A 17,520-nucleotide genomic window follows, 5' to 3' on the forward strand; every position below is an offset into this window, starting at 1 on the left:
GGTTGGTAGAGTTAGCCTGGCACGCCGTATACTACTCTTCTGGAAATATCACGGAAGAAATAAGCACTACCTCAGAAGAAACTTCAATTCTCGGTGAAGCCGACAGCTCAGCCACCACACAGTCTTTTATTTTGGAGACATTGTGGACAAACAAGCTGAAATGACATGGAGCTTCTATGTTGGTGAGCCACTACCGTTAACCCACAATGCCCAACCAGCATGATAGGACCAAGAGGAAGCAGAACACATGAAGGGGGAACACAACTGACCATGGAAGCAATGGAGTGTGGAGGAGTCACGAGGAACTGAGAGAAAGGTGCACTTCTAATATATAAGGGGCAGAGGTGGAAAATTTAGGTCCAGAAAGTACAAATCCAGACCAAGGTTTTGTTTCAACCAACCAGTACTCTGTGACTAAGTTTTCATACTCGGTGGGTTGGCTGAAACAAAACCTTGGTCTGGATGGTGTACTTTCTGGACCTGAACTTTCCACCTCTGGTAAGGGGTAGGGAGTGGGAATGTAGGGCTTTGTCTATCCTCATGAATCATTTCTTGTGGTATCTCAGGGGTTGAGGTTCAGCAGATCACTATGAGGGAGACACAGGCATCCTGGGGACGGGTTGGGGGGGGGGGGGCGGGCGGGGGGTTCTGAGCGCCTACTCACGACAGTGACTGCATCATTGAGTAGTGACTCCCCGAACACCAGGATGTGCAGGAGCTCGTTGATGTGGATCTCCTCGAAGACGGCCAGCACCGCCACAGGGTCCACGGCGGAGATGACGGAGGCGAAGAGGAAGCAGGGCAGCAGGCCGATGGATTGCAGGTCGGTGCCTTCTATCTGGCAGACGGCATACAGCAGGCCCCCGATGAAGAAGGAGTTCCAGAGCGTGCCCACCACGGCGAACATCAGGATGGTGCCCAGGTTCTCCGAGAAGGGCCGGATGGGCAAGAAGTAACCGGCGTCAAGGATGATGGGCGGCAACAGGTAGAGGAAGAAGACGTCCGACTGAAGCTCTGGTGGAGCCCCGCCCACCAGCTTCATGAGTCCGCCCACCAACAGCCCCACTACGATGAGCAGGCAACTCTCGGGAACGATGGAGGAGAGACGCGGGATGAGGTGGAAGCCTGCCGAGAAAGGAGAGAGAGGGAGAAGAGATGGGTTGTCAGGTCTATCTTCATCCGTTTATTGCAAACCAAGATGGACGCTTGTGTGTACACGCCTCAACCTGAAGGTACAGTGGAAGGCCTATTTTTAAAAGTGCTTCATGCCAAAACACATTGCACCACTTCTGTCTCCAACGTTTTTTCCAAGGAACCACATTGCTGTAGCATTTCCAATCAGACTTAAGTAGGGATCCATTACAGACCTTTTACAAACAAGGACATGGTTATGAATCGGTGAGCATACGGGAGCATAAAGACCTCGAACAATGCTTATACACTCTTTCAGCTTATTCATTAATGTGGGAACATGGCAATGGTAGTCTGCAAACTCGGCATCCATTTCAGTGTCTAAAATGATTTTATGCCACCCAGCAATTTCTGGTGTCGTATTACTTGCTGGGATTCCCACTCATTCCCCATGGGGGAGCAAAAATCGGTAAAGGTGCGACCAGCAATTCTGCTGCCTTCACCTTTGCCTAAATTCTACACATTCTAACAATTCTTAATGCATTCACATCCTGTGAACATGTTGCCAAACCTGTTTCTCTCTACGTTTTATGCAAGTATGTAGCACCGTGGTCTTCAGGAAGTGTTATTTCATGCCACAGTATGCCGAGAGCTGAAAATCACTAGACTTGATTGTGCAGTGGCATACGGAAATGCAGGAAGTGACATCAGGACGTCTCCACTGGACAAGCAGAGGCCGAGAGTGTAGCATGCCAAGCCACATACAGGGGCAGAGGGGGCTATGATAAACTTCCTTTCAAAACATTACACACACGATTTGATTAGTTACACCAGCATCTTCTTGAACCAGTCCAGCCAAGAGGGGAGTGAAACCGTATCCCATTGTTCTCAAAGCAGACACCACAGGAAAGATGGCTGGTACTTAAAGTGGGTGTTAACTGTGTCAGTCAGCATTATGAAGACCTCCCAAATCCTGAATGCTACGCCCTTTGATCTTTCGGCTCCCCACCAGAGAAAGCTCTACGCTGTCGTTCGCTTGTACAGGCTAACGGGACGTTCTGAGGATGCGGTTTCACAGCCGACAGGCAGGGGGCAAATTATGCAAATAAATAAGTAAAAGAAAAAAAATACAAAAAAAAAAAAAAATTCATAAATATTTAGGAAAATTAAGAAAATAAAAGAATCACAAAACATTGAGAAAACTAAATTTTGTTTTGCAGTTTCTTTCGATTTTTTGTGTTTCGCACGTCCAGCCCACTGTAGAATCTCCACCACAAGATCTGGATGCTGAGTATTAGCCAGCACCTGCCTCTGGAAACCCCTCGTTGAGGGCAGCGTGTGGCTCAGTGGGCTATCCCTGGGTGCCTGTCATCAGAAGGTCGTCAGTTCGAGCCCCGCCTCAGCACATCTACGGCATCTTGAGCACGGGCCTTAACCCCCCCCCCCCAGCTCCCTGGGCGCTGCTATGGCTGGCTGCCCTTCACAGCCAGATTGCTCTCACCTACAGTTAGCTAGTTGGGGGAGGCGTGAAAAGAATTTCGCCAGGGGGACTAATAAAATATCTTATCACATGTCATTACCCTGTGCTTTTCCAGTTAACGTTTATCTGTAGCCTTCTACCTCCCACATCACATGACCATGAGGATGACCTTTAATAATACGACACGTGTATGAAACGCTGAAAGCCAATGCAAGTAAAATGCTTTAAAAGAGAAAAGCTCTACGTGAGAGTAAAACATCACAGCGAACCCTAATACCGAAATTTCAATATCTAGTGCAGGTACAGAATAACACATGAAAGGGGAAAATGTGATGCCATCTTCCCATCCACCTGTCAGACACGGGGGGGGGGGGCGTTTTCTCTGCAGATTAACGGGCTTCACGCTGACGTTCCCGGATGACGCAGACCCCCAGACGAGGAGCCCTTGGGTGTCCCTTCGCCCTCTGTCCTGCGAAGAGGATGACTCACACGACACGCCTGCACCAAGATGGCGGATCGTCGCTTCTGTACCGACTTCTAGGGGGCGGATTGGGGACAGAAACAGGTGCGAGATCACGCACGGATTGGGTGCAGCAGGACCCATGGCACCCTTCTGGTCACCATACCCCCTCCAAGGAACCCCTAGGGGCCTGTGAGACAAAACCATACTACCCCCTGGGGGACTTCCAATCAAAAGTATTTAAGAAATTCCTGACCAACAGCCTCACTAATACCCAAAAACGGAACACAGTCCTGTGGTCACACCCTACACAAACGTTAAGCAATACTGAAACATCCTCGCACCTCAGCTTGTGCAACCTGCTGCCTGCAAAGTAAACAGCACAGAAACCCAGTGCAAGATATACTGGAGGAATGGGCAAGCAGATCAAATACAGCGATCGCCTCCCCGCAGCACGACCACTTCACCCGGAAATTACCCAGGGTGCAGTTCAGGGGCGATAACATACACGCATGTACCAAGTAAATAAACAAACAGGAAACCTATACCAGGCATCTTCAGTCACTACAGGTCATGCTTTAATTCTGGTACCTCAACCTCCCATTCAACTCATATAGCTGACGAACAATTAAACGTAAGAAAGAGTGCAGTAACCCCTTCACGTTCGCGCATTTGACATTCGCGAATTGGCCGAAAGATGACAGAAACACGCAGACGACGCGGCAGCCAAAAATAATACCGAAAATGATTCAGAGCACTTAAAATATTATATATCGTATTAAATCGGGTACGCCGCGCGTTTTTGTCTCGGTAATCAGCATTACTCCCTTAGATGTCTTTGTGACCGCGGAATCTCACGTTTCTTGTAGCAAGTTAAATTTTACACTGCCGTTAATTTTACGTTTTGTAATAATGGGTCCAGAACGCAGTACCCCCATTACGAACATTAGTAACTTTGCACTTACTGGGATATAACTTGAATGGTTTGTATATTAACCAAATGTCTAGATAAGAACTGAACATGCGAAGTGTACAGTACAATACTGGTGGGAAATTGGTGGTAAATAATGTTCAGGCTAGCAGACTGTTATGAGTTGAGATAAGGTGTTCCCCCCCCCCCAAAGTATTTTTCGCGAATTTTTAGATTCGAGGGCATCTAACGTGCAACGTAACTGCGGCCAGCAGCACTCTGCAACAACCCACCGTGCAGCAAACACTTGCACTGAGACAGAAAATGTCAAACGATAACCCCCGTGCAGTGAAAATAACGGAATGTTACCCAGCATATTGCTCTTAATGACCAGCCATTATCGGCCGCTAATGACGTCGGATTTCACCACCATCTGAACGTGTCGGAACCAAAGTACAACACTGGCAGTCTTAACAAGGAAGCATGACTGGTGTCAGCAGCTTAATGCGTGAAATAACTGCAATCAGCTTCGCCGGTGACATTACCTACGCAGCGGATACGTGAGTATCACTCGCCAGCGGGTTGTGCTACAAGCAAAGAAGTTTCAAACATTTGAGATCTGAGCCATTTATTTTATGCAGCCTTGTTCCGACTTACATTCGCGTTCGGACCGGGACCAACGGCCGCAAGATAAATTTGGGCGTCCCTCGATATTGTAGCTGTCCATCACATATACATACTGAATTATAAGTTAGATTGGGGGGGGGAGCATGGTCACCTCAGACCTCTGGGACCCGGGTGCGAGTCTCCGCCAAGGTTCCATGTGAGTGGAGTTCGCATGTTCTCCCCATGTCATCTCCTCCGGGTACTCCAGTTTCCCCCCCACAGTCCAAAAACATGCTAACTGGAGTTGCCAAATTGCCCATAGGTGTGCCTGTATGAGTGAATGGTGTGAGTGTGCCCTGCATTAGGTTGGCGCCCCATGACCCTGTACCTGTTCCAGAAAATAGATGGATGGTACATGGACAGCAGGTCATGACACGCCTGGCAGCGCTGCCCATTCTCCTGTATCTGTTACACACAGCTGCTGATGACCTACATCTGCTTTTAGGCAATCAGTGTATATTATTCACTGTGGACCGCAGACATAACTATCAGGTGTAACTAAACACAAGACTGTATTTTATTGTATTAAATGGCATTGCCATAAACGGGGTGGCATGGTGGCGCAGTGATTATTGCAGCCGCTTCACAGCGAGAAGGTCCTGGGTTCGATCCCACGTCGGGCGTCGGGCCTTTGTGTGGAATTCACATGCTCTCCCCGTGTTCGCGTGGGTTTCTGCCGGGAACTGCCTTTTCCCCCCCACAGTCCAAAAGTGTGCAGGGCAGGTGGATTAGCGAGTCTAAATTGGGCCGGTGTTAGTGTGTTAAGAGTTTTCCTCCAAGCATCAGTCTCTTTTGTCATTTTCTAAATTGTACAAATAAAATAGCGGTATCAGTACTGATACCGAGTACCAATAAGCGAGCGTCGGTACTCATACTCAGTTTTCTTTTTTAAAAAAGGTACAGAACATCCTTATTACACATGCAAAAACAAAAAAGACAATGTTACCAACGAACAGTTACGAATGGGGGATTAGGGGTCGGGGGTAACAGGGGCCAGAGTACGAAAGCAGTTTCTGGAAAAACTTTGGAAGGAAGCAAAGCATGTACCAAAATGAAGTCATTCAGCTGTCAGGTTGACCGTTTCTTTAATGCAAGCGGTAAACAGCGGCATGTTCAAAAGAAGAAATAAATCAAAACGCCATTACTACTACCGACATCTACGCAACATCAGATTCTCGCGCAAACTTAGCAATCAAGTGATTATCTCAGAAGAGTCATTTCAGCAAGATATTTTATAACATTCTGTAGAAAGGGCAAGTAAATATTGTGGTAGGACATCCACACATAGGGGCGGCATGGTGGTGCAGTGGTTAGCACTGTTTCCTCACACCTCTGGGACCCGGGTTCGAGTCTCTGCCTGGGTCACATGTGTGTGGAGTTTGCATGTTCTCCCCATGTCGTCGTGGGGTTTCCTCCAGGTACTCTGGTTTCCCCCCCACAGTCCAAAAACATGCTGAGGCTAATTGGACTTGCTAAATTGCCTGTAGGTGTGAATGTGTGCGTGAATGGTGTGTGAGTGTGCCCTGCGATGGGCTGGCCCCCCATCCTGGGTCGTTCCCTGCCTCATGCCCATTGCTTCCGGGATAGGCTCCGGACCCCCCCCAACCCAGTAGGATAAGTGGTTTGGAAAATAGATGGATGGATGGACATCCACACATGACATACCTTGAGAATTAAAGACAAGAATTATAGACACAGAATTACAGACTAACTCAGACATGAAGCACGACATTATTGGCCCACACTGCTGAAGTTCAGCGAAGTTCAAAGCACCGCTTATCAGGTAACATCCATCCCACAGGACTACTGGCCAACAAAAGTTTCCCACCATTTCGTCAACAAGCTCTGAAGACAAACAAAAAATGAGATGTTTCGGTACCTATGGGGGGGGCATAAGCTCAGAGTGTTGCTGAAGCTGGACACTCAGAGGTCATCTCCCATAATACAGTAAAAAATGGGGGGGGGGGGGGGGCGTTAGCCAGGTGAAGTTCAGGCCTTGGGGAGAATAGTCGCACCTCTATTACAAATTACTTCCTTAAATAAATGGTACGTTTATCCAGTTCGGCTGATGGGTGCTTAAGCAAGGCCCTTCAGAAAAGCATTACAATGTATTGGTCAAATAAAAAAAACATACCCAGTTCGGGAGAAACTAGAAAACGCAGACAGTACAGTTAGTTGCTAGGTTCTCTCTCCACCTGCCTCGCTGCTTTGAGTTGCCACCCGTCCCATATTGAAAAAGAAAACCCCGTTTCCCGCTTTTTAACCAGTACGGGACACAGCTTGTCTTGTATTTCTTCAGGTTGGAAGTGGAGATCCTGAATACTGGTGTCTGCGGTGATGTTTCACGTGGCGAAACAGGTTTGCCGTATTTCACGTGTTAGTTGGGAAGTTTTCGGCAGAGTTCACAGCACGCGTCCCGCCTGTCGGACTTTAAGTCGGTAGAGTACAGCTACGCCACCAGTATCTTAAGATGCTGTGGCAGCTGAGATGTTGCTTTCTTCACAAACACCAACATTTCCACTACGGCAGTGCTTATCACTTCCACAATACAGTTCCCTGTGGATACCGAGGGTTAACTGGCTCCAAGAAACCGTGGATGCACAATTCTCATATAAACTGGTGTCGTATTTGCATATGACCTACACCAATCCTCCTGTATACTTTAAAACCTCTCTAGATTACTTAGCACCTAATACAATGCAAATAAACAGGGGAAAATACAGCTGATAAATAAAAACGGCCTGATAATGTAAAATAATCTTCCTGCCTTCACTCTAAAGACTAGTTATCATATACACACTTCAACTAGTGTCCTTTGTCATCGGCGCACCAAAGCATTATGGCGCAAACCAGAAAGGAGAGGGAGCCACTCCGGCATTCAGCCTCACCGGTACGCCAAACCAGAACAGTAGGAGCAGAAAAGGATTAATTAAATCACGTTACATTTCATGCTGCACCCACAGGTGACTGAAAATCATGACAGCCCACCCAAATCACGCCTGCAGCGTAGTGCTCAGCAAATGGAAAGCTTAGATTTAAAAACACCAGCATGTAGCGTGCTCTGCCAACTCAACCAACCTTGCTATGCATTTGTCACGCACAGGCCGTCTGTTCTTAAAAGATGATCATACAATTGGCTGGAGTTGCATTCGTTTCTGTGCCATCGAGCAGTGTTCCTGAACGACAGCTTAAAGCTTTTAATTTTATCATTTGAAATGCATATTTTGCTCGTATCACCCAACCCTACTTGATATGAGATGACAAAGCGGCACTCGAGAGTCACAGCCGGTTCTCGCCACCCGGATCCTGATTACCTCTGCGTGCTCCAAAAAGCCACACCCTCTGCTTCACTAGCACGCAAAGAAGTCATGAACACCTAAAAAAAAAAAAACCCCCATACTACTGCCTGGTATTCCCCTGCTGCATCAGTCAGGAAGTGGTCGCACTGCCGGGCCACAAATGGCGAGTTAATACCTTCCAGCATTTGGAAAAGACGCTGGAGAAGGGCAGGTTTTAACATATTTGTCGGTAACTAAAATCCCTGATGTCTACGCTCAACATCCTGGTTCTTCGGCAAAGCTCGATGACTCGGTGCTTCCTGCACAGGAGGATTACGGGAAACTCAACCTGATTTTCCAGGCGAAGAACAGGCACTAGCAGGTCTGCCAGGGACAATGCGTGTGTGGATGTGAGGCGAGAGGATCGCCGTAAAAAACAAGACGAGCTTGCACAGCAGGAGAAGGCGCGCTTTCACACCAAGCCTAATCCCGGCTACGGAACAACTCCAGAGCTGAAAACGTAGCCTAAGAATGCTACCAAACACAAGGCCACTGCCCCAACGCGAACCCTTACTTATGAGAGTGCGCCCATCAGATTATTAGTGTTATGGCCATTATTTAGGAAAAGAATTTGAGGAAATGAGCAAATTTTTAATTTGAGGATCTCACAAACTTATTTCAGAGGCAGACAAGAAGCTGGTCTCGTCAGCAGGCCCGGCTGAAAACAGGGAGGCCGCCGGTAGGATATTCTCTGATCAGCCAAGCGGCGAAAAACACAACACACTTCCTTCAACACACCGGCCGCTACATCTGGGCCCCCGAGGCAGGGAAACACACTTTGTCACACTTGAACTGGGGGAAAGAGATAAAAGTGGAGAACCTATAAGGGCAGTGGCGATGGTGGTGGAAGGGAGGCGGGCCGCTCTTGTAAAAGCTGTGGTGAACTTAATGTCACCAAGGACTGACGGGCATTAGCAAGAGGTGGAAACTACTGCAGGGGACTCCAAAGCACCGTTTTGTGTCATTTTGTGTCAGAACTATAAACAAAAAAGTCAGGCAGCACAAGCGAAGGAGCACATTATTAAAAGGCCAATACTTTGCTTGCAAGTTATAAATCTCACTTTTGAGATGACATTTCTTTTGCTTCAATGAGAAAAGTTTTGCTTGATAATATTGGCACAAACCTGATAGTCCCAGTTTATGATTATGGGTGCTGCTGGAGAAATTAGTGGAAGGACCAGCAGAGAGGAAGCTCTGGCAGATAAGATGCTACACCGTTTAGCCAATGACGGCGTGGGACACATGCCGCAACTCGGCACCAATCACAATCCAAGGAGCATTGTACATACGCAACCCAAAATTATGCCATTTGCAAAATGTACAAGGAGGTTCCCACAGAAAACAAACCCCAGACAACAAGGGACTGAAAGTCACTCTCTGACGACTTGCAGGGATGGAATGAATGACCGGAGCGCAGTGCCGATCTTTGACACACGAGCTGCACGTCTCACGCTGGCAGACTGCCAGATGTCTCCACTGACCAGCCAACTCGTAACTGCACCAAGAACTGATGGTGACACTCCTCCCCATCTCATCACCCCACACCTTCCGCCGGTGATGCAAGTTGGGCTAAAGCCATCAGAGAAAAATACGGCTTCACCCTGCCATTACAGGGCATAACTGCCGAGTGTGACCCAGCACCTACCACTTAGTCCAGCAGTAGTTTTGGACCACAAAGAGGTAGACTCCAATCTCTACATTATCCACCACATGCAATTAACCGGCCAGTTCATCCAGAAAAAAATACCAGAACCTTTCCCTGACAGTTGCTCCCACAACACTCCCATCCCCTCATCTCCAGAGGATCGTCCAAAGGACATTATGATCAAAAGGGGCCAATCTAACAAGCAGAACCCTAGAGCAACCTTCACACCCAAACGGAGACATCAGTACTTACTGAAAAATATTTAGCCTTCCAAGTGTGGAGGTTTCATCACTGCAGGACCTGGAATACCCACGGCACATTTTAAAATTGGCAAGTGCAATAAACACTACATGAGCCAAGAGAAAGATCTCTATGTCAAACCAACCCAGTCTGTAACCCATCCACATGCAGATTCTCTCAATTTTTATTGAGTTTAGGAAAAGCAGTCCTGCACTCCTGACTTGTAGCCGCTAAACATCGCACAACCAACTCAAGTTCAAACACAGCTGTGCAGATCATTTTCCTGATACCTCCTTGATTACGGTCTACAAAGGGTGTACTGCAGGGAGAAGTACATCTACTGAAAGCAAGCAGTGTCACATCCACAAAGGCAAGACTCGTACGCCTTAACTAAAAGATGCCGGCAAGTACACCTTGAAGACAAGCCAGGTATTATTAGTACATATTTGTTAAGCAAACAAATTAACCATAAACTGAAATCAAGCTTTTGCCGATAACCTAATTAAACACACACATGGATCGGAAAATCAGGGTGTGACGGACCTGTAATAGCAATGATTAATCCAGGTTGGCAGAAGATAGGTAGACATATCAACATGTAAATAACTTAAGTACAACATTAAATAATTTTTAATAAGCAAGCATCAAATTTCTGCCTGAAATGCACCATAGGCTTGGAGCACTGGGGACAGCATCCCCACTTCAGAGACACTGGGTAATTTGAGGTTTCCTAGAAAGGCTGCAGCTACTGAAGACCTTCCAGTTGTGCAGCTGCCACATCCCTTGCATCGCGAGTGCCCGGCGTGATTTGGCCAAATGTCCAGAGGCCAGGAGAGCACTGGCTGGTTGAGGAAAGGTCAACACAGTGTGATCGCCGGACAGCTGACGATGTAAATGACCACACACTACCACAAGGCCAACCACCGGTCATCAGGCAAAAGGTGATGCCTTTTCTCTCCACCCTCCTCCAAGGTGAAGTAAGCCCGCTATCAGTAACAACCAGTGAATCACCTCCCCAGTTAAACACAGACTTGACTTTTGAGACGGTACTTCAGCCTGCAATTTCGGATGACACCGATTTTGCCACATAAATACTGAGAGTAAACACAAATATATACTCCCTTAGGTAACCTTAACACTGACGCTGTGAGGTCACTTAGCCCAGGGAGGAATAACAACAAAGCCCAAATTGTTTTCGCAAGTCTACCCATCGTGCCGAGCAAGAGCATCTGCTAAGTGAATACAAACGCAAAACACTGATGTCATCCCTCGCAGGCAGCCATAAAGAAACACGAAAAAAAAACCACACACGTGCGAATCTGGACGGGTCGAAAACGAACCTAGATAAGCGTGAGAAGGTTTTTCCCAACGTCAAATCATTGAAATCTGGGAAAAACTGGTGGAGTTAAAAAAAATAAATAAATTCTAACTGAGCTGTGTGCTGTACTGTGGATTTCTGGGACAGGATAGAACAAGCAAGCAGTGATCACTTCCTGTTGCCATCTTCAGAAAGCTGTGCTTGAAGGATAATAAAGAAACCCTTTATTTGGTTTCTCCTTCAGTGTGTTGTATTTGCACAGCTGAGAAGGCAAGACGTCACTGTAAGGCATCCACAATGCACATCACTTGGACATTCAAACCAACGGACAGCCAGAATCTGACTGTCTTCAGCTAGCACTCCGTTCACCCAAGATTATCTTCTGGGATAAGACCACAAGCTTACCACTTCTACCACACATGCTGCAAGTCCTGCTACAGAAGCTGCCGGTATCTCGGTGCTTTGCAAAACACAATCAAGTTGGAGTTATTAAACGGGGAGAAACCAGAACTGTTGAAAGGTGATAGTCAACAGTCCACACCCAGATTAATGAAATGTACGTCACAAGGGGTGGGGGTCGGCAGAGCACACACCCCATCCAAAGTACAACCAGGTTCTCTTGTCGGAAACACACTGCACACAGCCCTACCCATAGAATTCCTACTAGGACCAAGAGAGAGACCAACCCTGAGGGCGTATCAATAGAGTCAAGTTAGTGGTATGCAGATTAGTGCTGGGGGAGGGATAAGATTGAGAAAAGCAGGTAAAAAGGCTGCAGGAGGGAGACAGGCAGCTGCACAGTGGTCCTACAGAACTTGATTAATTCTCATGCGAGTCTGCTCTTGATAAGTGAAAGAAATATGCAAGGTATTTAAACTCATGCAAATGTACAAAAACATCTCCTCCATCACCACTGAGGACGTTCGAGCTCACATTGCAGTGCATCCTGCACACAGGAGGTTTACTGCCTTTTTCTACTTCCAGAATCTCCATTTCCCAATGGGCCTCATCGGCCAGGCCTCAGCCCAGCATGCGGTGACCAAAAAGCGGCTGGGATCCGAGATTCTTCTGCACCGTCTTGCCTTATGTTCGACGTGCCGAGCCCTCAGGGCTCACTGGCCATGCAAAACAAGCCCCCCCCTCTGCCCCCGGGGCAAAGCAGATTAAAATTTACCACATACCGATTTCACGCATGCTCGGGAACAGGGAAGGCCTGACCTGCATACCACGACAAACATCCCAACACGCAGGAGAGTGTGACCCTCCCTTTGTTGTCACCTCTAGATACCAGCAAGCACAAAAAAAGCAAGTGACACAAATATAGTATCAATCAGGTGGAAGGTATGTGAGTGACAGCAAAGGGGGGGGGGGGAGGGGGGGGCACAGCTGCCAGGACGTGCGAAGGATGGGCAAACTGAAGGCTGCTTCATCAATCATCATCCACCACAGAGGCAAAACATCCACAGGAGAGCTGGAGAGGGCAGGGTGTACCTGATTGGGGGGGTCAGCTCAAGAGATCATAAATATCGGGGGGCCAGGGTCAGTGATACAGGAACAGACATGGGTGGGGCCAAAAAAAGAGGATTTAGCCAGAAACAGAGGGAGGAAGTCATAGAAGAGAAGGAGAGGAGAACAACACAGAAAGAGGAGATGAAAGAGGGAAGAGCATCAAATCGCACACCACTGAATAAATTAAGGAGGGGGCGGGACGACAATGGTTGCTAGGATATGATATCGCGGGGCATGTGCATGCAGGTGTAGGCCGAGCGACGGGGGCCAACGTACGGCGCACAAATCCCAGCGAGCACTTCCGCGGTAAACCTGCAGAGTCACGCGCATCTGACAGCAGGAGAACGAGGCATTGTTTCATCTGGACATGGGGGGGGCGTGTGACTCAGGAGAAACCGGCTAAGGAATTATCAGGGAGCACGCTGGCAATCCCCGGAATGCTGGGAGACCCAGCAGGCCACATTTCCGACGCTGAAACCATACATCCATTGGTCTCCTGTCCGCAGCCTCCCCTCCAGCTGTGATGTTAGGAGGACTTCCGCCAGAGGTGCATGCAAAGCAGGGCCCTGACCCAGCCACCGTTTCTCTCTCCTAAAGGGGAATGTGACTTTCCACCCTGTTTTAAACATTGATTCCCTTTAAAACCAAAACGTAGAAATAACTTCAGCACAGCGAAGGACGATCAAGACGGCAAGTAGTAAGAGAGAAAAGCTTAATTCGGTTACACTGACAAACTGACATAAAACATGCACTGTGATAAATTCTGGATGGAACAGATATCTGGTACATCTGCGCTCTGGGTACACTGTTCCTGGTGCTAAGAGTGTGTGTGTTTGGGGGGGGGGGTGCATCTTTTAAAGATTTATTTGGTGAACATGAAGACACCACCCTCTAAGGTAAAAGGTAAGATAAAAACTCTGTTCTCCAACAACCATTACATGAAGGTGCCCCAGACTGCCTGTGAAAAAGTCACCAGAAAAGGAAGTGTGACAGGCACTGATCCCACAGGAGGAGACGCACCTCCGAGGGGAGACAGCCTTACCGAGCTTCATGAGGGAGGCCAGCAGGACCCACAGCGAGATCTCGAAGGGGATTTTCACATGCGCGAAATCGAAGGTCAGGACGGGAAAGTTCTTCTTGGTCTTGTTGCCTCCATGCCCGCCGCCGTGCGAGTCATCCGGCGGCATCGTGACTCCGGTCCCGTGGCCGTCCCCCACCGACCGCCGGGGCTTTTCCGCGGCGCCCAGGGACAGCGCCATCGGCACAAGGAGCGCAAGCCCCAGGGCCAGCACCAGCAACAGCGCCCGACGGGTCCAACACGACATACTGGGCTGCATCCGAGAAAACCCGATCGCTGACTAGCAGGCTAAGTCTCATCCAGTTAAACCAGAGTTACACTTGTTTTATTTGCTCTGCGCAAAGTGATGGATGCCGGTCCGCTGCGGGCTGAAGTCGGAGACTGTGACGAGGCTGGACTAGCAGCCCGGGATGAAGCCGAGGATCGGCTAGTGCGCCCGAGCTCTGCCGAGGTCCGGGGAAGCGCAGCGCTGCACGCCTGCGGCCGACGCGGGGAGCCGTGCGAACGGACGCATCACTGCCGAGCCGAGCCGAGCCGATCCGAGCCCGTCAACACTCCGCCAGCTCTGCGCTCATCGCCGGGATGTCCCGCATGCTGCGTATCTTCCTCCTCTTCCTTCCCGCATCTGCTCCTTTTTCGTGGGAGAGTCTGTATGTGTCTCTTCCCCTCTATCCCCTACTGCCGGTGTACGCCGATCCACTGCATCTGCCACGCCGTGCACTTCCCTCAGTGCGCCCTTAAATACAACCTCCGGGGAGGCGCACATATTACACACCCTTTAGGGGAAGGGCAATTAAACGGAGGAGGGCGGTGGAAAGTTGGGGTTGGGAGTATTTTCCGCACGCAGCGACATCTACAGGAGAGGAGGGTCAACGCATGCGCCGTAACGTGGCAGGAATGCTGCCGAGCTGCGTCTTCGGTAGCTCCTCATTTAACCCTAATTTCGTGCGGCCGATCCTTGCAGCGACAGTCTGTTTGCCGAACCCTGATACTACTCATTGCAACCAGGAGGCTGCTTATCTTCAGCATCGGGTTTTAGATGTGTTTCTAACCCCGACATGTATATACACGTCAAAGATACGAACACCTACAAACACAGGTGGTGTGTGTGTGTGTGTGTGTGTGTGTGTGTGTGTGTGTGTGTGTGTGTGTGTGTGGCAGGCAGGCAGGCAGGCAACGCCCGGGGCAACCAGGGTCTATACTTGGAATTTGTTTAAGGTGGTAGGACATAAACAGGCTGTAATTCATTCAGATGGACCAACCTTATTATTAGCCAATGGTATGTTTTGAACCTGTGAGTGACTCGTCGGGGGGGTCAGTCGGGGGACAGATGGCCGTAACATTTTCGTTTACCTGACCTATATTATGTGAGCTCACTCTCCTGTTACGCTCCTTCAGCATTCCTAAAACTTTTTTTGCCAATAAAATAAAATTCTGAAGTTCTTTTTTTAAGCGATCCTCCACAGAGGCGATTCTAGGGACTCTGGGGGGCCCTAGGCAAAAATACTCCATGGGGCCCTCCACCTCCCCCTCCCCGTAAATTTATTACCGTTATTTTCAAAAGTCTCAATGAATACTATCAACAAAGAGAATGGAATGAACACAAGTACTTTAATTTATCTTTTGTGGGAAAACAGAATGCACAAATAAAGCAGACTTGTCATTGTAATCTGCTACACAATAGGTCGGCCTTGGGGGGCCCCTCCCAGCTCGGGGCCCCAGACAATTGCCTGCCTAACCTGTCCTGTCGTTACGCCTCTATCTGTCTATACCTCTGACCCCTCCCAACTCGGGGCCCTGGACAAAGGCCTGCCTGACCAGTCCTGTCGTTATGCCTCTATCTGTCTATGCCTCTGACCCCTTCCAACTCGGGGCCCCAGACAAAGGCCTGCCTGACCTGTCCTGTCCTGTCGTTACACCTCTATCTGTCTGTGCTCCTTACCCCTCCCAGCTCTGGGCCCCAGACAAAGGCCTGCCTGACCTATCCTGTCCTGTCGTTACACCTCTATCTGTCTGTGCTCCTTACCCCTCCCAGCTCGGGGCCCCAGACAATGGCCTGCCTGACCTATCCTGTCACTACACCTCTATCTGTGTGTGCCCCTTACCCCTCCCAGTTTCTGTTGTGGAGTAAAAATGAGGCGTCTGCAAAGCACACATTTCATTATGGCGACACCACAGACTGCGGCTTCTCTGTGGGGCTGTGGCGATCGTAGGTCTTTGGCAGAGGGAGCGAAAACAGCAAACAAACCGTAGAAAAGTTTGGGCTTCCGAGGGTCATATGTCAGTGCATCTAACTAAATATTTACTGAAATCTCGTATCACACCTCAGCAGGCACCCCAAAGGGACACAGGCCTTTTATCTTGAAAATGTCCCGTTCACAGTGAGTTTTGACATTGGCCCCAGAGATAACAGTACATGTTACAACTGGTGATGTGACTTCCTTTTGTTTGTTTTCAGTCTTTATTTACGTAAAATGGGAGCAGCAGTAGCTGTCTTGCCCAGGCTGGTACTGTCTTGACGACATGGAATTTTCTTATTATTTTTTTATATATATTTTTTTATATTATATTGACATGTCCATGGATGACATGGACGTTTGGCATCTCAGTGTGGTGTTTCTGCCAGTAACGTAGAGGTCTTCAGAAGTCTCCATAGCTAGGCTCCTACCTGGATGCATAATGAGAATTAAGCCCACATCACCGCCACACACTGACCCTGTGGCTTGTACTGCAGTTTTGAAGCTGTCTGACAGAATTCTTGAAATCTCAAATACATCACGCCGGTCTATTTAAAACGGTCAAAGTCCACCTGAGTCACACGAGGCAGGAAGGATGTGTGTGATCTTTTTCTCTCCTGACAGGAGAAGGCTCACTACTGTAAACAAGCAGTAATAAATTTTAATCTGTCATCTATCTTCATGAATATTACTGCTTCCCAGGCATATGAAACATACCTTGTTTTTTACTGAGCAAGCTGTCTACACTTAAATATAAATAAAAACTTTAAAATAAAAAAATTAGAAAAATAAAAACTGTTTTTTCACTTTTTCAAGTATGCATGTGTTTGATTTTAACTTGTGCTGTAAGACTGTGTTTTTCAATACCGGTTTCCTTTCACTAGTAGCTTTTTGTACTTTCTCCAGGCCTGTCTGTATTCAAGCATATAAATCAATGCACCTCCCTCTTCTTTTTGCTGTGGTTCTGGTCCCACTGGCAGCCCTCACTTTGCACAAGGGAACAGCCCTGCGATGCTGTCAGCTGCTTGAGGACCCAGGATCACGCACGTGGCCACGGTTGGGTGAAAATAGACCAAATTACCCAGCATGCTGCAGTTAAGGCCACGTTGCACTTTCTTTAAAATTGCATAGGAGCCGTGCCTTTATGTATGCTATGAGGTACTGGAAGGCCAGTTTATTCATTATTGCTGTAAACTGGCGAGGTTCCGATTTTTTCTAGTGACCCATAACCCACAAACATGTTCTGGTTCGACAATTTAAAAATAACATGAGATGCTTGAAGATCATCCATGTTGAAAAAAATCACAGAAAACAGAGCTGATGTTTTGGCAGAAGTCAACACGCTTCCTAAACCCCACATGAAAGACTTATTCTGAAGCGGGGGAAGATTCCTCTGCAGGTCCCTCACTGGAGTCACGTGGCTCTTTAAAAGTGCCTATTTTTGCATCTCCGATTGCAAAAATAATTTCCCCAAAACAATATAATTACAAAACACTAAACAAAACAAT

General features: G+C 48.2%; 1 protein-coding gene across 2 annotated transcripts in view; it reads right to left on the reverse strand.

Moving 5' to 3' along the window:
- slc9a1a (solute carrier family 9 member A1a) overlaps nucleotides 1-14,557 on the reverse strand; it is a 28,725-nt gene extending 14,168 nt beyond the window's left edge. The window contains exons 1-2 of one of the 2 annotated variants that reach the window (XM_049025132.1): nucleotides 13,740-14,557; nucleotides 665-1,125 (exon numbers count right to left, since the gene is read on the reverse strand). In XM_049025132.1, coding sequence (XP_048881089.1) covers nucleotides 665-1,125; nucleotides 13,740-14,034 — 756 coding nt within the window. In that variant the 5' untranslated portion in view covers nucleotides 14,035-14,557. Of the gene's footprint in view, nucleotides 1-664; nucleotides 1,126-8,121; nucleotides 8,395-13,739 lie in introns of those variants that run through there. The other variant, XM_049025134.1, reaches the window with a different exon arrangement.
- Between the last annotated feature and the right edge of the window lie 2,963 nt (nucleotides 14,558-17,520).

The sequence above is a fragment of the Brienomyrus brachyistius genome, chromosome 9 (assembly GCF_023856365.1).
Source record: "Brienomyrus brachyistius isolate T26 chromosome 9, BBRACH_0.4, whole genome shotgun sequence".
In the NCBI taxonomy this organism is placed as follows: Eukaryota; Metazoa; Chordata; class Actinopteri; order Osteoglossiformes; family Mormyridae; genus Brienomyrus; species Brienomyrus brachyistius.